This window comes from Prenolepis imparis, unplaced genomic scaffold, assembly GCF_030444845.1.
Source record: "Prenolepis imparis isolate NDT839.2.m4 unplaced genomic scaffold, iyPreImpa1.0 SCAF_4, whole genome shotgun sequence".
Lineage (NCBI taxonomy): Eukaryota > Metazoa > Arthropoda > Insecta > Hymenoptera > Formicidae > Prenolepis > Prenolepis imparis.
In genome coordinates, this window is record NW_028141162.1 from 16,102,623 (window position 1) to 16,124,618 (window position 21,996).

Here is a 21,996-nt window from a genome sequence, read left to right on the forward strand (position 1 = left end):
GCGGGTATTATAGTCTCGGTGCGCCGATTTGAATAGTAAGGAGATACTTCCTTATTACTGCGCCTGGCGATTTCCATTTTAGCGATTTAGTTAAAGAAATGTTATGGCGAAACTGACGCATATCCGGATGCTAAAAGGATAATTTTGAGAAATTTATTGATAAGATAACCACATAATGAGTCATTCGCAAAATTCTGTGTATATGACGTTGCAAGAATTATTATAATAGTGCAATTTATTTAAAATGTTCCAAGAATGTTATATTACTGTCTTCAATTGTATTTCACGTGTCTTCAATTGTATTTTATTTGTCTAGGAATATCTAAAGTATATCAAATTATTTAATCCCTTTTTCTCCTCTGCTTTCCTCCCTTTCTCTCTCAATATATCTCAATATATCAGATGAAATTAAAATATTAAAAAAAATATTTTAAAGTACATTTGCATAATTGACAAATATATCTTGAAATCTGTAGACTTACTGAATTATTTCGCAGGAAATTGATAACTCACTTAAATAAATAATCTTCTCAAGTTAATTAAACATTTTAAATATTTACAAATTCGTGTGTATTAAGCGAAATCAAATATCAAGCTTTAATTTTATGCGCTAATGTATAACATATAATATACATATTTATTCGTTTATTCTGATTTTATACAAATAAATCATTGATATCGACCTATAATTATTATCGCAAAAATAATAATTTGACATACTATTAATGTCATGTACCAAGACCTTAGAAATGTAAAACCAAAGCATTAGCATCGCTAATATTCGCAACTATAGTATTAACATCGATAATAATTATTGATAATGATAGTTTCACAAGTGTTTTTAATATGATGGAATCTAAGAAAACAGTTTTATTACAAATTGAAAGACCAAAGAATGAACTCGTTGAATAATAATATGCGTGAATTCGGCCGAGTTTCGGAAACTTGGTTCGCTGCACCTTTTAAAAGCATTGTGTAAGCAGTAAGTCATTATTAATAAGAACAACTTTGAAACGTCTCGACGGTATACCTTAAACAAGGACGAAAATCCCACTTTACAACCTAGAATCTAGTTATAAATTAAGGTAGGGTTTGAGAACTTACACAAGACGCGCGTGCAATTGTCGATTGCATTGACACGATGATCGACTTGTGGCTTTGCCAATTCAAGGATAACTTTGACAATCTTGACGTGTTCTCTCGCTTTGCAGAGAATGAAGAGAGAGAAAGAGAGAGAGAGTCTTGATAAATGATTTTTTTTTGTTAGCATTATAAATCACATTTAGAACTTCATTTATTTCTTACTTAATTTCCGTAGAGATTCTCGTAATTTATTCTATAGATGAGATTTCTAGAATCGTTGTTCGTAATTTCATGCAAACGTCGATATCGCTTTAAAGGGAAACAATCGATACGCATGAGTGCGGTTGATGTTCTGTTTATCCTTCACCTTCTTATACGGTCCTCCGGACCAACAGGTTTTTTGCAGGAGTCGCAAAGTTTTATTAAGGGTAATGACCAAGGACGAATGCTAATCAGGTTACGTGACGTAGCGCAAAAACTTTATGAAAAGCCTTTACGATTGTCGATGAATACTTTTGCCATTTGTCACTGCAACTTCTCTTTGTATTCGTTTCTTATGAAAAGGCACGCGCTTTGTTTTCGAATAAAAATGCGTCACTCTATCGAATATTGATTAAATAACGTCATATGAAAAACAAATGTTTTTTTAGGAATCGAACTCGTGGTTTAACTTAAGTCTAACTTAAATTAAAATTTAAATTACTTTATCCATTGGGAGAGTATAAACATTAGCACACTGATGAGCAATAAATTATTTTTGTCATTTGACGTGTCAATAGATCGATTATAATTTTAATATAATTAATATAAAGTGCTTATATTGTTAGAGAGTATCGTATATCGTTTTCTACAAGTATTTATAAATAATTAAATTGAAAGCCATTAAGAGGCGTTCGCTTCTGTTCAGTTGTCATTGTCGTTAAACTGGATAAGATTCGCAAAAAAACGCCTGCGAGGCGAAAATCAAACAAATAAAATTAATGAACCGTACAGTGTATGTATGGAAGTATGTCGATATTAATTAAGGAAATTCCATTGATTAACGGCCGGCGCTTTACAATAGCATGAGATTGAAGGAAAAAAGTTAATAAACTGCAATAAATCTCGCAAACATGGGACATCCGTTCTAGATGCTATCGCGATCTTCGCGCTGTGTAGAAAGGAGTCGTTCAGGATCAGTTTGTATTTCTTTGCGACACTCTTTGGTCATTGCATGTACATACATACATATATAATCTCGAAAGTTGCAGTATTTTATTTTGCAAAAGAGATACGTACATAGATAATGTAGCGTGTGACATGAAATAAACTGTTTCGCCTGATTGGAGAATGAGATACTTTCTAGTTAATAGGACAAGAAATATTTGAATATAGGACAATTAATTAATAGTAATTAACTGGGAATTAAAAATAATAAACAATAATAAAGAATAAATAACCGCATTCGCGGTTTAAGATCTTTAATTATTGCTTTCTGTTAATTTAAACAATTAATTTATGCAACATTTGATCAAACGATTTACAATTATTAAGCATAAATCTCTCGAATTACGTACTTGCATATAAATTAATCTGGATATATCGATTTATTATCTCGCGCGATAATTTTGAATAAAAATACAGTTCTCAAACGCGCGAGTGCGAGTTCTTTAGATAGGGAAATACGAGATACCGTTAGCGCGGCATTAAGGAGATCGATATGTCAGACGCGCGCGCTTCGATTTGGAACGCAGATCTCGTATAAAAAATATTATTGGCACACATATTGGCATTAGCCAAGCGGCTCGAATGCGAAGACGTTTATAATCCATCTCGAGAACATGCGAAGTCCCGAAAAGTCTTTATCCCGAGATTTGACAAGTGGGACGATAATCCGAAGAAATGACTTTTCGTACTGTCATTCCGCTTTGCGGGTCACGGGACATTTTTTCGCATCTTTGCATGCCTGTTGATATCTGTCGAAATAGAAAATATTGGCGAAGAAACGACCTCTTTTCTAACAGACTGCACACGTCGTGCCTTAATCGTTAATATTTTCTCTGGAGAGACAATATTTAATTTAATCTCGTATGAGAACAAGTATTCTCTTCGTAATTTTTTTTAAAAATAAGGATAATATAACTTCTACTTCAAAATATATTTAAAGATATTTAATTTAATCTCGTATAAAAACAAGTATTCTCTCAAGTTTTTTTAAATGAGCATAAAATAACTTTTACTTCAAAGTACATTTAAAGATTCCCTGTAGACTGAAGTAAAAGTATCATCAGACAAAGTTCAATCACGCCATAAGTCTCGACTACGATAACGCTACACAGATTGAGAAACTGTATAAATTCTATGGGTGGGTTTATGCTTATTATATCCATGAAGCAAGTTGGATAATCCACGCGAATATACGAGTTTTATTTATTGTCACGGTTTCCTGCATCGGACATAATCTGTAAACGATCGTCGAGTGGACACATGCAATCAGATATGAAAATACAGTCGGTGACACCCGGACATACAGTTATAACATTTTGATTATAATGTGGTGGATATACAGCATCTCTCTAACCTGCCGGGAGGAAAGAGAAGTACGATTTGTAAGCAATTTCCGAATCATTCTGCCGTAGCCGATACTTAAATGAGTGCCGTCACGCGCGTTATCAAACGATATCAGGAATACCGTTAATTTAACTCTCTTAATATAATCAATCGATATCGTGCATCTCGAGCAAGTTTCCTATATGAGTAAAAGAAAGTTAACCGAGTCACGCGTATTCCATTCCACTTAGTAATTGCCGACGCATACTAGTTCATTAACGATTCAATTAATTGTGCGGCAAAAAATACATTTATCTCGTAAAAGTCTATATAACGACTGAGATATCGTATTTACAGACTGCATCCAAGTTTATAAGCTGTTCGTCTGCAAGTAAGCTAGATTTTAACGATAATCCGATATGACAGTTTGAATTTCATTTATTTCGAATTATGATCGCAGTCGATCATTTGCGAATGAACTTGCTTGCGGCAAAAAAGTCATCAACTTCTCATTTGTATTTATTAGCTGCCTTTTTTTGCCATAAGTCGATCTAAAAATCATATTTCTCATTTCTCATTGAACTTTTGCCTTCTATTATTACATTGCTTTTATTATTACATTACTTCTATTATTATAATTGCTTTCTATTATTAGTTTAACAAAAAATAAACATGCACATAAGAAAAAAGATGATTATTTGTCGTAGTTTTTTTTATATATTTATAGCTATCGTGTATCTCTGTGATGTATTAAAGAAGTTTTATTGCAATCAAAATTAAGTATTACATAAATTAAGTAAGCTTTTAAGTCTCAAAAGAAATTTATTGTATTAATTAAGGTTGATAAGATATTTATGATTAAATTAAGTTTTTCTTGTCGCCATAATACTGAATCTAACATTAAAAAATGATAATTTTTTTACATTCATTATATTGATTATGCCATTTTAAATTCATCAGCTTTGACATTGGATTTATATTTAGCAATCTGAAAAATCTTTCAATTTGAATAAACATGTTAAAAAATATATTAGGTAAAAAACTTTTCAATAATTCCTATAATTCATATAATATTCCCGTAATAGATTTCATATTTAATCATGAATACTCTCCATCATGATTACTCTCTTTTTATTTTTTAAATGTTAAAAAATTAAAATAGTAATATGTTGTAAATAATATATTATAATACCTTATTTTTGATTATAATATTTTTTGACAAAAATCAGCTGATAACTGTCAAAAATATTAATCGAGTTTAAAGTATTATAACATATTATTTAAAACATATTATTATTTAAATTTTTATAACATATTATTATTTTAAAAATTAATTAGCAAATTAACACTTTAATCAGTTGATTTCTGTAAAAAAATATTAATAAAGCGAAAATTTGCTAATTAAATATTCTAGCTTATATATTTATATTGTATATATGAGATATTCGACACACACATATGTACATACATAATTTGAATATTTTGTTTTCAGATCAATGTGCTGTAGACTACAACTCCGCTACTGTACGTATCGGTGAGTGAGAAATTGTATTATTTATTTATTTTATAACATTTCTATAGCGATAATGGGGATGAATATAATATGTTGAAAATATTAAAATAGTAACATGTTTTAAATAATATGTTATAGATTATTTATAAACGAAATAATTTGGCAACTAAAAGTCACTTTAGGCAATCTATAATTTATAAAAGAAAATCAAATTTATATAATAAAACACGTTCGAAGAATCATAGCATTTATATTAAAATACATGAAATGATAAATAAAATTCTACTCTGAATTTTATCGCGGATTATAAATTATTAAAAGTAAATTTAAGAATTATCGCACTTGGAAATTTTTTATTAAATGATTAATTAAATATTGTGTCAATTATTGACTTTTAATTTAGTGAATTTCAATTTCATATTTATAGATTTATGATTTTAATTGATTTTCTTTCATTTTTTATGATGTATTTCGGTATATATTATGTTAGAAAAATTGTATTACTGTTCATGTGTCATCATATGTATAATATATATACTAGTTGATACGACAATCTCGCACAAAAATCGCTATCAATCATAAATTATATTGAAACCTGAGAATCGTGATTATACATATATGGAATATAACGGACGATTTTGATAGAAATCGGTAGGTACTTATAACTTATGACTATTCTATGATCATAAACCGGTATGCAAAGCCATAAATAACACGTTATAGGACTCGGTGCTTAAATCATGTTTTTTAATGCCATAATGTGATCGGATATACCAATGCGATAAACTAGCACAAACTGTTACCAGTATTAATACTCGGTGTCGATACTCTATCGCATAGACCACGAATATTCGTTGATTCGCGAAATATACGATTATAATTAATTATCGCTGTATACCAAGGAATTTTTGATATTTTTTGAAAGTTCAATGATCGCTATAATTTGCATATATTTGAATACTGCTCGTATTGTATGAACTATAAACGGTTAGCTGATTTTAAAATGGAAAAATATTCTATGTGTAGTAACGTATCATATTTTAAATAAGACTTATATAACGTTCTGGGCTATTTTACAGTGATATAAATATTTACGCATATACAATATTGTTAAGTTTTAACTGATTTTCTTTCTATAATATTTTACTTAACTTTTTAGATCAAATTTTTTTCGTGAAGTTTATTATGATTTTATATCAAATTTTTTATTTACTCAAATTTATAAATAAAAAAACAATTCAGTATTTAAAAAAAATATATAATGAGATATGTCAAAAATTTTAAATAATTGTTTACCTCAAAATATTTCGGTTCTATAATGGATACATTTAGTTCAGAAGATCTAGTTTTAATATGTATTAAATCAGATCAGGTTAATTATATATACACAGGATGTACACACAAAATAGGAATACGCCACATATACGTGTAAGAAAGATGCACAATATATGCAACAGTTGAGGACTAGGAGTGGCGGCCAACATATTTATCGGGCTTATCCCGTTAAGTTTGGCTAATGTGTACAACAGCCGGTCTATCGAAGATCGTTTATAAGTATTCATCTCGATTGAAATCGCATCTTACGACCGTTAACTATTACGATAACAGCGTACCGATTCGCCACGATTTATTGATATCTTATTAAGAACCCGTGAAATTCGAGATAATTAACGGCGTGCAATATAGCTAAACGATTGAATACATGAATTTAACGTGAATATATAAACGAACGTAATTAATAATTCGCACATGTGTTGAAAATAGATTATATTTTCGCTTTTTCCAAATTTCCAATTTTATTGTCGAAGAATTATTTTATATTTTTATATAATGCTTTTATATGTGTCTCGTAACAAGATATTTAAAATGTTCAAAAATCAAGTCTTCCTCTCAGATTTGTTACTCGTGTAAGTTCACGAGTTTGTTCAATTTTAAAATGTTAGTTGACGCTGTTTTTTAGCGTTGTATTGTCCTGAACTATCTCGAATAGTGTTCGAGGAAGGATACTTGACATCTCCATATACACTCTCAGAGAATAAACCGAACGCACGCATGATAATCATGAGCGACGTTGCGCAACAAAATTAGAGCTATCCTTGCTTCCGGGACGTGACAGTTAGTTTCCGACATCCGCGCCTGGTCTTTCAGCGTAAGACTTAGGAAGATACTTTGTCATCAGATGACAAAGGCATTGTGATTCGTATTTTTGTTTCGCGTTTAAATTTAACGTTACAGTCATTTAAAATAAAAAACAAAGCTCTTCGCTAAATTAAAGAGAGATTAAAGAATGTCCTCGCATCGCATCAATTTAATGCAAGACGTGAGACTGATGTCTCAATGATTATCTGTATAAGTAAGAAAAAAAAAAAAGAATTGTCTTCTACATTAAATACCGCGTTATTGATATAAAAATGTGAAAATGAATTGTACAGATCATTTTTGTACAGATAAAATTACGCGCAGTTCGCGCGCTTGTTCGATTCTGTTAACTTTCTAAACTGCTAATAATCGATCGTATACAGTAGCAAAAAAGTTCAGTTTAATAACGGCTAGTGAAAGTAGTTTCTTCATCATGTGTGTCACTATAGTAACGTTTCGTCTATCTCCGTAAAATTATTATAATCACAATACATTGCCGGACACACTTATCAATATGCAAATATGTTATATATAGGTGCAGGAAAAAATTATACACGTCTCATATTTTTTTTACGTCGAACGATTGAGTTTTGATATTCGTCGAATCAATCTGTGAGTCTTTTACGCATAAAAAATGTTATTTTTGCATTAATGATTTCCAGATAATTTATGACGAAAGAGAGAGAGATAGAAACAATTCATGTAAAACGTGTTTTTGAATATATCAATGAATTAAACAACGTTTTTTTTTTTTACAATGAGAAGCTTTTCTCGTTATATTATTTCGACATAATACGTATATGTATAATATATTCTCCTTTGCTAAGTTCTATTCATTCTTTATATATGGTCATATTTTGGCGAACTCGACCTCGCTATCATCGATCACGATAGCTTACGTAAATCGTAATTTGCGTTGGAGCCACATAATCGTGGCGTCTGTGAACATGAGCAGGATTCAACCAAAGTCGTCACTCCATGAATATTCATCGACGCTATACTCTAATAAGGTCGAGCTTAAGACCTATTTTAATGCATAAGATTACAAAACTTTTACATTTCTCAGGAGAAACCCAACATTTCGAGCAAACTTTTACGTAAGATTATTTTTATTTTCTAATTAACTTATATATATATATATTTTATTCGTTTATTATATATTTTGTAATTCGTTCAACTTGCGTCTATTTTAAAATATGCGATAAGAAGAACGTAAGCGTTTGCAATTTGAGTAAGAATATTTAAAAAAGAGTTTTAAAAGAATTTTAAAGCAGATTCTGTGATCGTTGATGGGCGAGCATAATATTATGATCGAATCGATTGAATGCAGAGGAGATCCTATGAGGGATCCGGGGTCGATCGATCCATCGATCTTAAGTGGTACCTGCCTAACTGAATTTAGATGAAGATAGTTCTAAAGACCATGATTGAGTGGTTCTTCGTGATAAACTTTTCATACATACAGTATTCTATAGTGCCATGATAGAATTATATTCCTACGTTTGAATTACAAATCGACACATGAAAGATCTTTTTGGCATACAAATGAAGTATAATGAAGGTATAATATGCGTTCTATTCGCGGGACATGGAAGAGCCAATATATTATAAATTATATATATTTACATATATATACATTTTTATGTATAAATATATATAATTTATATGTATAAATTTTTTAATCAATTCTATTCTGCCTATATTCTGCCATATTAAAATTAAAAAGTTACAATAAAATGAAAAATAATGAAAATAATATTAAGTTATTTTATTAACTTTAAGAATTTAAATTGCTGGGATTTCATTATAACTATGATTAATGGGAGGGAATGATCTTAATCACTCTAATGATGTATTTATAAAAAATATATTTAAAATTAATCGCTTAGAAGATAATGATTCTCAAATTAAATATATAATAAAAATTAAACTAATGATTGAAATGAATATAGAGATGTTAGTTTTTTATACATACAGTAACGCGAATATTCAAAATCGTTTTTTCAAAAACGAAAAAAGTTACTTTATATTTTTTTTTATTTATTTTTTTATATAGAATTATTATTTTCTCGCGATTATAACACATATATAGGTATATATAATATATATAAAATATATATAATTAATGCAATTTGCAGTTAAAAGTAATGTCAAAACTCTTTGTATTTTATTTCTTACATTTATCTTTTATATACATATCTTTTATATACATACATATATATATATATATGTATGTGAAAAATAAATGCAAAAAGTAAAATAGGTTTAACATTAGTTTTAACTGCAAATTGCATTATTTTATATTTTACTATTAATTCAAAATTTAACTAATGTAATAATTGCTACAGACAAAGAATGAATTAAAATTATATATATGTTAATAAAATTTTTAGTTAAAGATAGAATCGATATAAATACGTGCAATTTTTAGTTAAAAATATCGGCAAGGTGATTTTATGGTTTTCCCAAGTTTTCAAAAAACTTGGAAACAGAAAAATTTTTAGAATTTTGTTAATTATACATTCCGCTGGCAACCGAACGATATGCAGCTTCGACTATAAATTGCGGGATGAAGTTTCTTACACAGACTTGCTAGTGCATGCACCGTTATGTGGAAATCCCTGCGGCGATGTTAATGAGATAAATTGGAGTCACACACATACAGTTGAACCGTAAATAGGCCGTAAATAATATATTATATATATATATATATGTCGCAATAAATGCATCATCATCATCATTTACATTTTTACGAAACCTTCAGATTAGAATTAGTCACATCGTGATGTTTCCTGTCGATAATAACCAGTTTCATTTTATTCTTTCACATGTTCAAAGGAACCATAAATTTGGAGATATATTCATTGATGATATGTTTCAATTAGCTAAGAAATTGCTACGATTATAATTTTGACTCCTTTAAAGTAAAATGTTATTGGTTTATTTTTTTTTAGATATATAACTTGATTATGTTAACTTACAATTAATTATATATTATCTGTATCGTTATAAAGCTATAATCAATAGCTATTAACACCGGGATTTAATTAAGAGATTGATGATTGTTTATATTTCTCGTAAAAACTTTTTACTGATTATCTTATATCTCACGTGATCTGTGATCGATGATATCTAATGATGATTATCATGAATAAGCGGAAAGGGAATGATGCAACGTGAAAAGAGATGAATTGTCTTCATTTTGTTTATTGCTTCCTATATATTATCAGCTTTCGATTGTACCATTAATGACAGACTATCCTATATGGTCGAGTCGTCAAACTGAATGATTAACGTCGACTTTCGACACTCGGAAGTATAAGACTTGGTTGGAAATCTGGCTGAGAGTTATTGTTAAATCTACTGAGTCATTGTTCTTTTCTCGTTGATGAACACTGCATTGGTTACGTTTATGAACGTAATTTACGGTGACATAATATTAATTATACCCCGAAATCAATCACTTGAAATTTTATCAACTCCTTTCATAAAACATATTGGATAAGAGTCAAACACAATAGAAAATATAGCCCTCATTTGCATTTATTCATTGTCGATTCTTATGAATTTAAAGCTTAATTATACTTAATTGTAAACGTCGATAATCACCAATTGTTTTTCTCACAAAGTGAGATTGTAAAAATAAAGTATTATTATGTGATGATTTATTATCTAGAAAAAAATGTATCATCTTTTCAACAGTATGCGTTTTTTTATGTAACTTAATAGAAAGTAGTTAAAAGCATATATACTGAAGATTAAGGAGAACATGTTTCTAATATACTATAATATAATATTATATAATATTTTAAAGACACAAACTTTCCCTTAAATAGCCATTATTTCGAAAAAATCAAATTTCGCACCACTTTCTCTTATATTGTCAGATTGTTTTGTTAAAGCAGATTAAAGACAAAGCTTTGCATAAAATCTTATTCAATCATTTTCAAGCCAAAAAATACTCTCTGCTATATTTTACTTTTACTTCATAAAAACACCGCGACTGATGAAGTGTTAATGATTGCTTTTACAAGAAGAATGATTGCTTTTCTCATCGCGAAAACAGCTTTCCGGAAGTATAATTGACATTTCCGACAAGGCCAAACGACGTCTTACCCTTTAACGGTGGTTACTCTATAAACGGTGTCGAAGTCGTCGCGAATCGAGCGGACGTCCTCGTCCTTCCTGTCCAACAGCTCGCGGAAGTGCAGCGTCCTCGCGTTCGAGAAGTCCGGTTCCGCGTCCTGCGTTAGCTCCATTTTCAGGCGGGCCACGTACTCTCGTTTCGAAAACACGGAAATTGACTTCTCTCTGTGGATGACAACTCGCGTCGATGCTTCCCCCGGCCGGCGATCGAGCGACGAGCTTTTCGCGTATTTAATGCACGCTCGCGCGAGAGAACTACACGGAACAAACTTCCATCATGCATGGTGCGAGTTTCTATTGTCTCCGGGATACATATGCGTCGTGTGAAGGACGGCGCGCTTCTCGTAGCAGAGACGTTCGTAGGGCGCATGTGAGATTTATGGAAAAGCAAAAGATAAACAGTATACCCCGCGTTCTAACATGCAGAATATATCAGATAAATAAATTGAACGATCGAATGAGTTTTTATACAGTCGAAAAATTAAATTTACAAAGAGTGTTAAAAGTAAAAAGTTTCTAGAAAAATTATGTTCTTTTAGAGATGTGAAGAATTTGAAAAAATTTCTAGAAAAGCAAAAGATAAATAGTACACTCTGCGTTCTAACATGCAGAGTATCAGATAAATTGAACGATCGAATAAGTTTTTACACACATAGTCGAAAAATTAAATTTACATTAAGTTATAAAAAATTATTGTAGTCTTTTCTCGTGAATTCTTGTGAAAATTAATTTCGATTTAGTTTTCCGACTAATTAATTTTTTCACAGGTTTAAAAAAAGATAAATTGTGCTCAATGTTTTAATTGCATAATATTGTAAAAACAGGTTCCGAAAATTTTCAGAGAATCGTGTTAAAAGTAAAAAAATTCTAACAAAAAATTACATTCTTTTAGAGATGTGAAAAATTTAGAGAAATGCTTTGTTTTTCGCGTCATGGAAAACCTGTCATGGAAAATCGCTATTTTCATTATTAGCAGTACATCTTTGGCATAGAAAGCCGTGTTTGAAAGGTGTTTTATACGACACTTTCACAAAATGTCGGCTAATATGTGCACGTATAATGATGCCATTGTTATGCATACACGCTTCTTACGAAGGAGTCGATTTGAATGTTTCATTGCCACTGACATATGCGACGTATTCAACATAAGTGAATATAACGAATAATAGAGATGAAACCAGCGTATATATTTAAATTTTAAATCTTTAAAATATCCATACAAAGTGTTTATATATCATAATTTCGTGATTATAAATTCTTTTCGTTACTCGTGCGAAATATCTCACGGTGCTAAAAACATATTTTACTCGCAGACTTGATAAATGTTTGCGATATAATTATAATTTATATAATTTAATTAATTTAAATTTCCTTTTTTTATAATAAAATTTTATCTTGGCGAACGAGTCATGCAAGATAAAAATAATAATGCAGAAATATTTTTATGCATTATCGATTTATCTATATGCATAGTATTCGTTCATCCTAATGAGAGATAATATTCCATTATGAACAAACTTGTTTTTATTGTTTAAAATTTTTTCCCCACATCTTTCTCTCAATTAGTAAATATTTTGTTTTCGCGATCCGAATACTTGTAGCCGATACTCGTCTTTAGGAGAAAGTCAGTAAATATCGCGCGCGATATAACGACATGCAATCAAATACATAATAATATCTTTTCGCGTCGTGCATTGTAGTGCATTTCGACTTTATTTTCATGGTCCCACATCCATAGTTCATTGTTGTTCAATGAAAGGCGACGATGTGCATTCTAATAGCTTTAACGCGGGCTCTCTTGATTAGGTATTCCGATGCTATCGCTTTGCATTTGACCTTAATTACTGCGCATCTTCAAGCAATGCCTGGTTCATTGTTGTTCAGGACGCATCTAATTCAATGTCCGTATTACAGAGTGATTAGAATGTAGGTGCGAAATAGCATATTTTTTTTGTGCTTAATTTTTACCGCAAAATTTTTCGTTAAATCACGTTTGCGTTCTGTAAACTCTATACCGGCAGAATACAAGTTTAGTCAGGATGTACAGTCAATTTGCTGTAATCTACTGATTAAATTTACAATTAGTGCCAAACTGCTAATTGTATATATGTAATTACTAGCATTTTGCTTGCTTGGAGAAATTCTACGTAATTTACAAATGTGATTTTTGATGTGCTAAGCTTTTTAAAATCAATACTTTGTGATCGATCTTTTCGAGAGAGATACAATTTAAATTATTAATTCATTAAGTCCTTTATATATATATATGTATATATATATATATAAAGGATATATTATATATATAAAATATATAAAATATGCATACATAAGTATTTGTATTCTAGCATTCAAATAATATTGCAATAGTTTGTTAAATTAATTCATTAAGTTGTTTTAGTTGCTTTAGTTTGTTGTATATAAATTATATAAATATAAGTAAAAAAATAAATATATAAATTTATAATATACATATATATATATACATATACGTTATATACAGTATATATTTATTATATATATTTTATTTATATATTTTACATTATATTTTATTATATATTTATTATATTATATACAATAATTTATTATGCAAGTATATTTATTATTAAATGCTAGAATATATAAATATTATGCATGACATCTGTTTTTTTTCAATAGGTGCTTTGTGAAAGTGCAATAATATATAAAAGTTGTAAGGAGATTTGTAACTTTTATCGACTCGGTGCCACAAATTTTCTGTAAACGTTCATTTCTTCGTCTACCTGATTGCGCCACTGAACGGGACTTGTCTCCATTGATATCTTTCTTTAAAGTACGCGTGCTTCCGTAGAAGCAGTCATGTGTCAGATGGAGGGAATTTTCGCGCAGTCGCGTATGAAAGTCAGCTGATCCTTAGTAGCGTATATATGTTATCGAAATTTATGGTATCATTAGGGCCTTTATAATATAAAAAAGAAATATAGAAATTTTTTTCTAGAAAATTAATACATTCTATTAGTATCTACGTATATAACATTAATTTACACTTAATATAAATTTAATATATTTTGTATATTATTAATACACGAGAAAAGATACATTAAAATCTGTGTGGGCCCAAAAGCGCCCTATGTTTCGTACTGAATACGAGTCTGTCATTTTACGTTGTATGATTAGGTTAGGAGAAATTCCTCCAGCTGCTAGCGTTGGTTCGAGTTTATTGTTGAAACTCTCAAGCAAATATCCGTATCTTTGCATTTTTACGCTGGCTAATCCTAATATTACAGACATGACGGAAGAGGATGCGGCGGATTTACAATTTCCAAAAGGTATGTTATATACATTTTCTGATTGTATACAAACCCGCAGGTATGTATAGAGTTAACCTCACTTCTCAATTTCTGTGATACTTTTGTCGGCAATTTAATAAAAATATGTAATTTTCAGCATTGAAATTGGTTGAATTTTTCATTCTAGCCGTGTTGAAAATGAAAATATGTTTAGTTACTTTATATTCTAAAGTTTTGCACACGTCTAAAAGGAGAATACGGAGCAAGTACATTGTAGCAATTTGTATTTGTTATAATTATAACATTGAGTGTGATTTTGATATTAGATAAAAAATTTTGTTTAAATATACATAAATATGCATAGAAACATATAGTAAATATATATAGAATATGAAGCCAAAGAGACATAAAGTTTGATTAGCGTTTCATTGATGAAAGAAATATACAGCTAGATCCATGTTATAAAACATGTTATAAAGTAATAAATATAAAATCTGATTTGTATCTCTGAGAACTCTGAGACCAAATATTAATTAATGTGAATTTTAAGTTTGAATGTTACGTTAAGACTAATATCTTGTCACATAAAAACTTACATATACGCAGTACATGTAAGCAAGTTTGAATATAATTTTTGCTTTTCGTGCTTACAACTTTAGAATACCTGCACATGCGAGTGGCTTAAGACAATGCGAAGGTTAAGGTAACGAATTTCCTCTTTCAGACTGTTCACTGAGTGCGAGAGACAGGCTTGAGCATGACGTAGAACTCGAGGTGTCAGTTCTGAAGGACGAAATTCTTACTTCAGACCCTACGTGCCGCGTGTGCAGGTCGACCCTTGTGGAGCCATATATTCGTTGCGCTGTATGTAACAATGTCGAGATATGTCTCTCTTGCTTCGCCAAAGGCTACGAGATCAATGAACATAAGAACGATCATGATTACGTAATCATAAAAAACGAATTTCCTCTGATCGACGGTAGCGGTTGGACTGCTAAGCAGGAGCTCGAGTTGCTGGACGTCGTGCAGCAATGTGGTTTCGGGAATTGGGTCGACATAGGACGTAGGATCCAGGGAAAGTCCGCTGAAGAATGTAAGATGCATTATCTGCAGCACTACGTAGACAGCCAGACTCTACCGGGTCTGCCCAGAATCAGGGATACCAGAACAAGCTTATTCGCTTGCGAATCGATCCCCTATGTGTACAAGTTGCAAGATCTAGAGGAGCCACCTAGATATGCCTCAGACACGATTAACAGCAAACTGTTGGCCGGTTACAACGCGGCTAGGTCCGACTTCGAGGTGAATTTCGATAATCATGCGGAATCGTTGGTGGCCGATCTCGAGTACGACGAGTTTCAACCGGAAGACGACGAGTGCGCGTTAGGACAGGCTTTGCAAGCGGCGATCGTGCAGGCGTACAATAACAGATTGAAGGAGCGTATGAGGAGACGGAGAATTGTACGCGATCATGGATTGATCATCTTCCGCAAGACGATATCATGGACACAGAGATACGAGAACACGATAACGCGTTCGTTCGCCGAAAGACTGCTGATATTCATGCAACTCGTGGACGGAATGGAGTTTGATTTTCTCATGGAGGGTCTGCATCGCGTCGGCGAGCTGAAGAATCGGATCAACAGACTTGTAGAGTACCGGGGAAACGGACTCAAACACTTTCATAGCGTGCCCGTGTTTCAGAAGTTGAGCAAGATAAGGCAGGAGAACGAGCGGGAGAGAAAACAGTACATGAGCAATCCGGAGTACAGTTGGAGGAGTCTATTGCCCGACGGTTTCGCTGGTTGCAACAGCCCGATTCCCGGAAACATGCAACGCAAGTCCGCGCCTCCTCTCACAGTAAAGGGTTTACCGGGATACGAGAAATTGAGCGTCGACGAGAGAGAGCTTTGCTCTGTCGCGAGAGTGGTGCCCGCCAGTTACTTGGAATTTAAGCAGTTTCTGATAACGGAAAACAAGAAATATGGCTCTCTCAGATTGGCGCAGGCCCGTACTCTCCTAAAAATCGACGTGAACAAAACGCGAAAAATATATGATTTCTTAGTAGAAAGCGGATATATCAATAAACCGGCTCAATGATATTAATTTTTTTAGTAAACCAATACGATGCAGAAAATGTAGCGCGCAATATGCAGATACCGTGATATTATGAATTAAGTCAAATGTGTCATTGTTTTAAGAAAACATTTGCATTTTAGAAATAGTTTTATACATGTACTTGTTAGTATTTTTTTATTTTCTTTAAAAGAGACTGGAATTATATAATCTATAATCGTTATTATTTTAAATATTACGAAAATTAATCTACATTATTTTGCAATTAATTATGTAATGATTGACAGTAGATTACAATAGAATTAAGATACTTCTTTTTAAAAGTCGTGACTAAAATTTGTGAATATTAGTGATCGTAATAAGTGAATGTCGATAATATGAAAGCTTTATTTTAATGACATATGTTTAATTAGCAAAAATGTAATATCATAACTCACATTTTTATTTATATTTACTCATTTACTCATTTACTCATTTTTTATCTTTTTTTAAATTTTTTAATAAGGAAATAAGATTTTCCTGGCAATGATAGATAATTCAATTATTAGATATATAATTCTTATATTTATTCTATGTAATTAAGTCGTTAATGATTGCTAATAAATAAAGTTTCTGAATTTGCACAACTTTGTGAAAAAATGGCGAAACCTCACACATCAATTTTGTTATATGATAAAATATTTGTCATTAGTTAATCATTAAGATAATCATTAAGTAATCATTAAAATAACAAATTTCTTCACAGAATTTGAAAGTGCGGAAACATTATTGATATCGGAAGTTTATATGCTATTAGAGCATAGAAAAGCTCAAAATGAATCGGCGGAAGAAGAGCAAGAATTTTCTGAAGTTTTTATGAAGAGTTTGACATACACTAATCGATTCGGAAAGTTGAAAAATAAAGAGACAATTGCAGCCGTTAGAAGGTAATATATAAATATATATAAATTAATGTGTAAAGTATAATACTGTATAAAATATGTAACGAAATGGCGCAAATAATATGAATTGTACATTATTACAGTTTATTGATGCAGAAGAAGCTACATAAATTCGAAATTGCCTCGTTAGCTAATTTGTGTCCCGAAACTCCAGAGGAGGCGAAAGCTCTTATTCCTAGTCTGGAGGGACGCTTAGAGGACGAAGAACTCAGAACGATATTGGATGATATACAAACAAAAAGATCTCTACAATACTAAGAGATAAATTTTTTATATAATTTTTTGTACTATTTATCTTTCTCATATTTTTGTCAGAAATATAAATGTGAATATCATTCGAGTTATTATAAATACGCAAAATCTCCCTTTATAACATAAAGTTTGTTCTAATGAAAATATGATATGTATATTAATTTATTCATATATTGCTGTAGGCGCTCTCTCTGGCATAAGGTTTCATTAAATATTATTTTAACGAGAATTTCGTTCTATCGATATTCATTATGATGAAATTTTACTGTGTTAGAATCCTGTGACAGCCCCAATTATTGCGACCACTAATTAAACTATGGTTACCAATTCGTATCGTTAATATTAATTAATAAGACAGTGTTCTATCTCTCTTTTTTTTCTCTGTAAACTAAAAACTTAAAAAAAATTTACCATTTATCAATTATACTACGAAATCATTATTTTCTAAGGATTTATTAATTTATAAATTTTCTCGTATTAATGTATATTGGAATTTAATCGAATCTTCTGACGCGAATAATTTTTGCTGATATAATTATTTCGACAGAATGAATTTATTAAATTCTATGCATTAAAAAATTTATCACCTACTTTGTTGCATGCGTGTTTAAAGAAAAAACTGTAAGAAACACTCGCGCGATCAGAGAAATCGTATCCAATTTCCCAATTCCGGCAATTTGCGACAAGATGAGATAACTCGCGAAAGAAGACGACGCTAATCGTGCCGACGACAACCGCGTATTACTAGCGGGATAATTATGGCTTGGCATGAAGTGGTAAGCCCTCATCTTGCAACATTTTTGCGATAACCGGCAGCAAGGCAACCCGCTCTCTTTAGCAAAGTCTTGCTGCTCTCTTTAGCAAAGTCAAGTTCGCGATAAGGATCGATGATGTCGTTCTACCTATCATTTACCGCGAATCCCAATAGCCACTCTTCATTGTGCTCTTTGCATCAAAATATGTTGATCTTCGCGATCTCTCAGTGGTCTTCTTTTCTACCGACTATTTTCGCGGGAGATATATATTCCCGCGTTCTTATAAAACATATATAAAAGACAATATGTTTTTTCATTTCTAGTTTGAAGACAACAAAAAGATTTATGTCATCGACTTCGCTTTTTTTCCCAGCACACGTCATCTTCGACATTTGAATTCTCACTTGATATTAAAATCGCGCACAACACGCATTTTTTGATGTCAATATTAAATTGAAAAAAGATAACTGAAAATCAAATCATATTTCATCTACAATTGGTTTTACGTTTTTTTCAAAGATTTACAAAATTTATTCATACTTATAATGTGGCACTATTGTAGAATAAATAAAAAAATATTGTTAATATATATCTTTTAATTTAAATTTAATAAAACAAACATTTTTAATCAAGATACAAAGTATTTCAATGACGGAAGTTCAAATGTTTCTAACAATAAGAAATACATTTGCATTCTAAAAAACCTAGCAAGAAGAAATCTACAATATTATCTATAATTGATCAAGTATACAATTATTTTGTCGTTTATCTTGTCGTTGAATATCATCTTATTCTGTGTAATTACATCTATTGACATAAGAGCAGAAAGAAAAGATACATAGAGAAAATATTATTGTAATAATTACAATATAATTTTAATAATCGTGAAAAATACTAATAAACATATAAGAAAAATTACGATATTTTTATTCAATAAGATTATATACGTTTAATTATTCAAATATTTTAAAGCACAAACAAATACATAATTGCTAATAAATAATAAAACAAATGCATAATTTACAATAATAAATATCTTAATACCGTTATATTCTAGCTTTACAATAAATCTTGTAAAAGGGAATATATTTGTCATGTAATTAGTACTATAAAATTTTCTTCGTGTATAAATAATTTCATGATTTGCGGCACTTCGTTTTATTCAGCTCATAGCTTCAAATAGCCATCGAACGACTATTATTAAGAAGTTTATGAATCATTCGTTCTCGTTTGCACGAATTTCCCAAGTCAAATGCAACATGCGATATCTCGCGATAAGCGTTTAAATAACGGTCATGTAATGACACTCGCATTAGAATAGCGAAAAGAGAGCGGCGCCGTCGTTGGCAACATGTAGTAAAACCGCTCCTACGAAGATAATTATGACGACCCTTAATCGTCCGTAAACTCGGCGAAAATGCGTACTGCTGGTAGTCGATAGCGGAATCGAAATGATTCCCGGAGAAGCGTTATCTGAACCCTGTGGGACCGATAAATAAAATCGATCGTACCTCGAAATAGCATTCGCATTATTGAAAGAAGATTTTCGTAATTTTAGTAATTTTTACGAATTTATTTCAACCTTGTTTTTTTTAAAACTATTATTTTCTATGATTTAAGTAGAAAATATAAATTCAAGGTGTCTACTCCTTGAAAAAACAGGGAAAAGGGATTGTTCTGGGATTTTTTTTATTTTGAAAAATCCGGGAATTTTTATGGAATTTTATTAAAATTATTAATTTTTTCAAAAATTATGTCTTTAATAATTTGACTTTTATTTAACATTTAAGAAACATGTTTAAAACACATATCCATTAAAATTATTATTAAAATCTTATGTGGTTTTTTTATTGACGATCTCTTTTTACTATCAAGTCTTATGTAAGTTTCATAGAAAGATGTTAAATTTTTCAATAATATTTAAATAAATTAGTACTCCTTAAGATGTTAATAAATTTTTATTTTATATTATTATTTTATATTTTATATTTTTGTAAATCTTTAGCGTTTAGATATAATGATGATATGTTGCACACTTTGTTATATATATTATCTAAATTAATTTTACAATTAATAAATCAATATCAAATACTAAAAAACTGCATTCTTGATAACTTTTTATCTTGGAATCGTATAAATACAAAATATTAGAAAGCGCATACAATAATGAAACTTATTATAAAAAGTTGCAATTATAAATTTTATTTTATCTGGAAAATCAGAGAATTTTCAAAGAATTTTTTATAAAATTTGAGTAGACACCCTGATAAATAAAAAATAAATATTAACTCTTATCTTGTACATTTCTTTGGAAATATTTATCACTGTGTTAATTATACAAGAATTATTATATATAAAATTTCCACAAAAAGAGAGAACTCTAACTTTAGACTTATTGAAATTAATGTTGCCAATTTCTACTAATTTTTAACTAAATTATTTTCTCGTTTTTGTAATTTGAATCAATCATATTATGAAAATGCCTGTAAATGCGTAATAATGCGTGAGATACTGCATTGGAGGAGACTTGTTATTTTCATGTTTATTTATTTTTTTTTTTTTAATATGACATTATTTTCTTGGAATTGCGTAGTAAATACAAGCAAATACAAACTGCAGGACGAGCAGAGGCCGGAATAGAGCCAGTGAAACGCGCAACAAGTCTATATTCGCGCAGTGAGTCTGGCGGCCAATCGATGGAATCAATTTGCATAATGTATACACGTGAACGTGTATGCTCGACAATGCCTCGATGTCGTAGAGTTGCCTTTATATAACGATAGTGGAATAACGTTGACGTTCGCTAACGTCAATAACATCGTGGAGACAAAACTCATGAAAACAAAATTGGAGTGTATTTTAAGTACACGCGAGATGCGCGTAGCAAACTATGAATGTTATTGATGCATATATGATTAGAAATATTTTTTTTCTCGGATAATAAAATTGTATTTAGTTTAATCTCTGTTTAGATCGAGTAATCAATATTATTCTGGACGAGATCTCAAAATGATATCTGAGATCTTTCGATATTGTACATGTGCGAAATGATTTACGATTTTGCGTAAAACAATTCAGTATTTTAAAACTTTAACAAACTCGCGCTGTTTTAAGGAAAAAATTCAGTTTCTCCAAGTACTGAATAATTGTCAGATTAATGATGCTGCAGGATACGGTTCTGTCGTTTTAATGTACCTTTAAACAAGGTTTAAGCTGTCAAGTTCAGCGTAAGAGCGATTAATAATTCACGATTACTGTATTGTACGTAGTTATGTAACCATGAGTCATGAAATAAT

At 30.6% G+C, this 21,996-nt stretch overlaps 1 protein-coding gene across 3 annotated transcripts; it reads left to right on the forward strand.

Annotated features, from left to right (window-relative positions):
- The first annotated feature begins 14,559 nt into the window (after window positions 1-14,559).
- Ada2a (Transcriptional adapter 2A) lies at window positions 14,560-18,174 on the forward strand. Of its 3 annotated transcripts, XM_083036328.1 has the most exons (3): window positions 14,560-14,715; window positions 17,498-17,678; window positions 17,777-18,174. In XM_083036328.1, exons 1-3 carry the CDS (start codon window positions 14,676-14,678, stop codon window positions 17,949-17,951), a joined length of 396 nt encoding a protein of 131 aa, XP_082892454.1. In that variant the 5' UTR covers window positions 14,560-14,675; the 3' UTR covers window positions 17,952-18,174. The 3 variants fall into 3 exon arrangements, with proteins under 3 accessions (XP_082892454.1, XP_082892452.1, XP_082892453.1); XM_083036326.1 differs by lacking the exons at window positions 17,498-17,678; window positions 17,777-18,174 and adding an exon at window positions 15,401-17,138; XM_083036327.1 differs by lacking the exons at window positions 14,560-14,715; window positions 17,498-17,678; window positions 17,777-18,174 and adding exons at window positions 15,409-15,540; window positions 15,660-17,138.
- The last annotated feature ends 3,822 nt before the right edge of the window (window positions 18,175-21,996 follow it).

What these genes read in the sequence shown, in the direction of transcription:
- Ada2a (XM_083036326.1), top strand. Translation starts at nt 14,676, where the DNA reads ATGACGGAAGAGGATGCGGCGGATTTACAATTTCCAAAAG. An exon ending in GGATTTACAATTTCCAAAAG is followed by an intron (nt 14,716 to 15,400) that starts GTATGTTATATA and finishes TTCCTCTTTCAG; the next exon opens with ACTGTTCACTGAGTGCGAGA.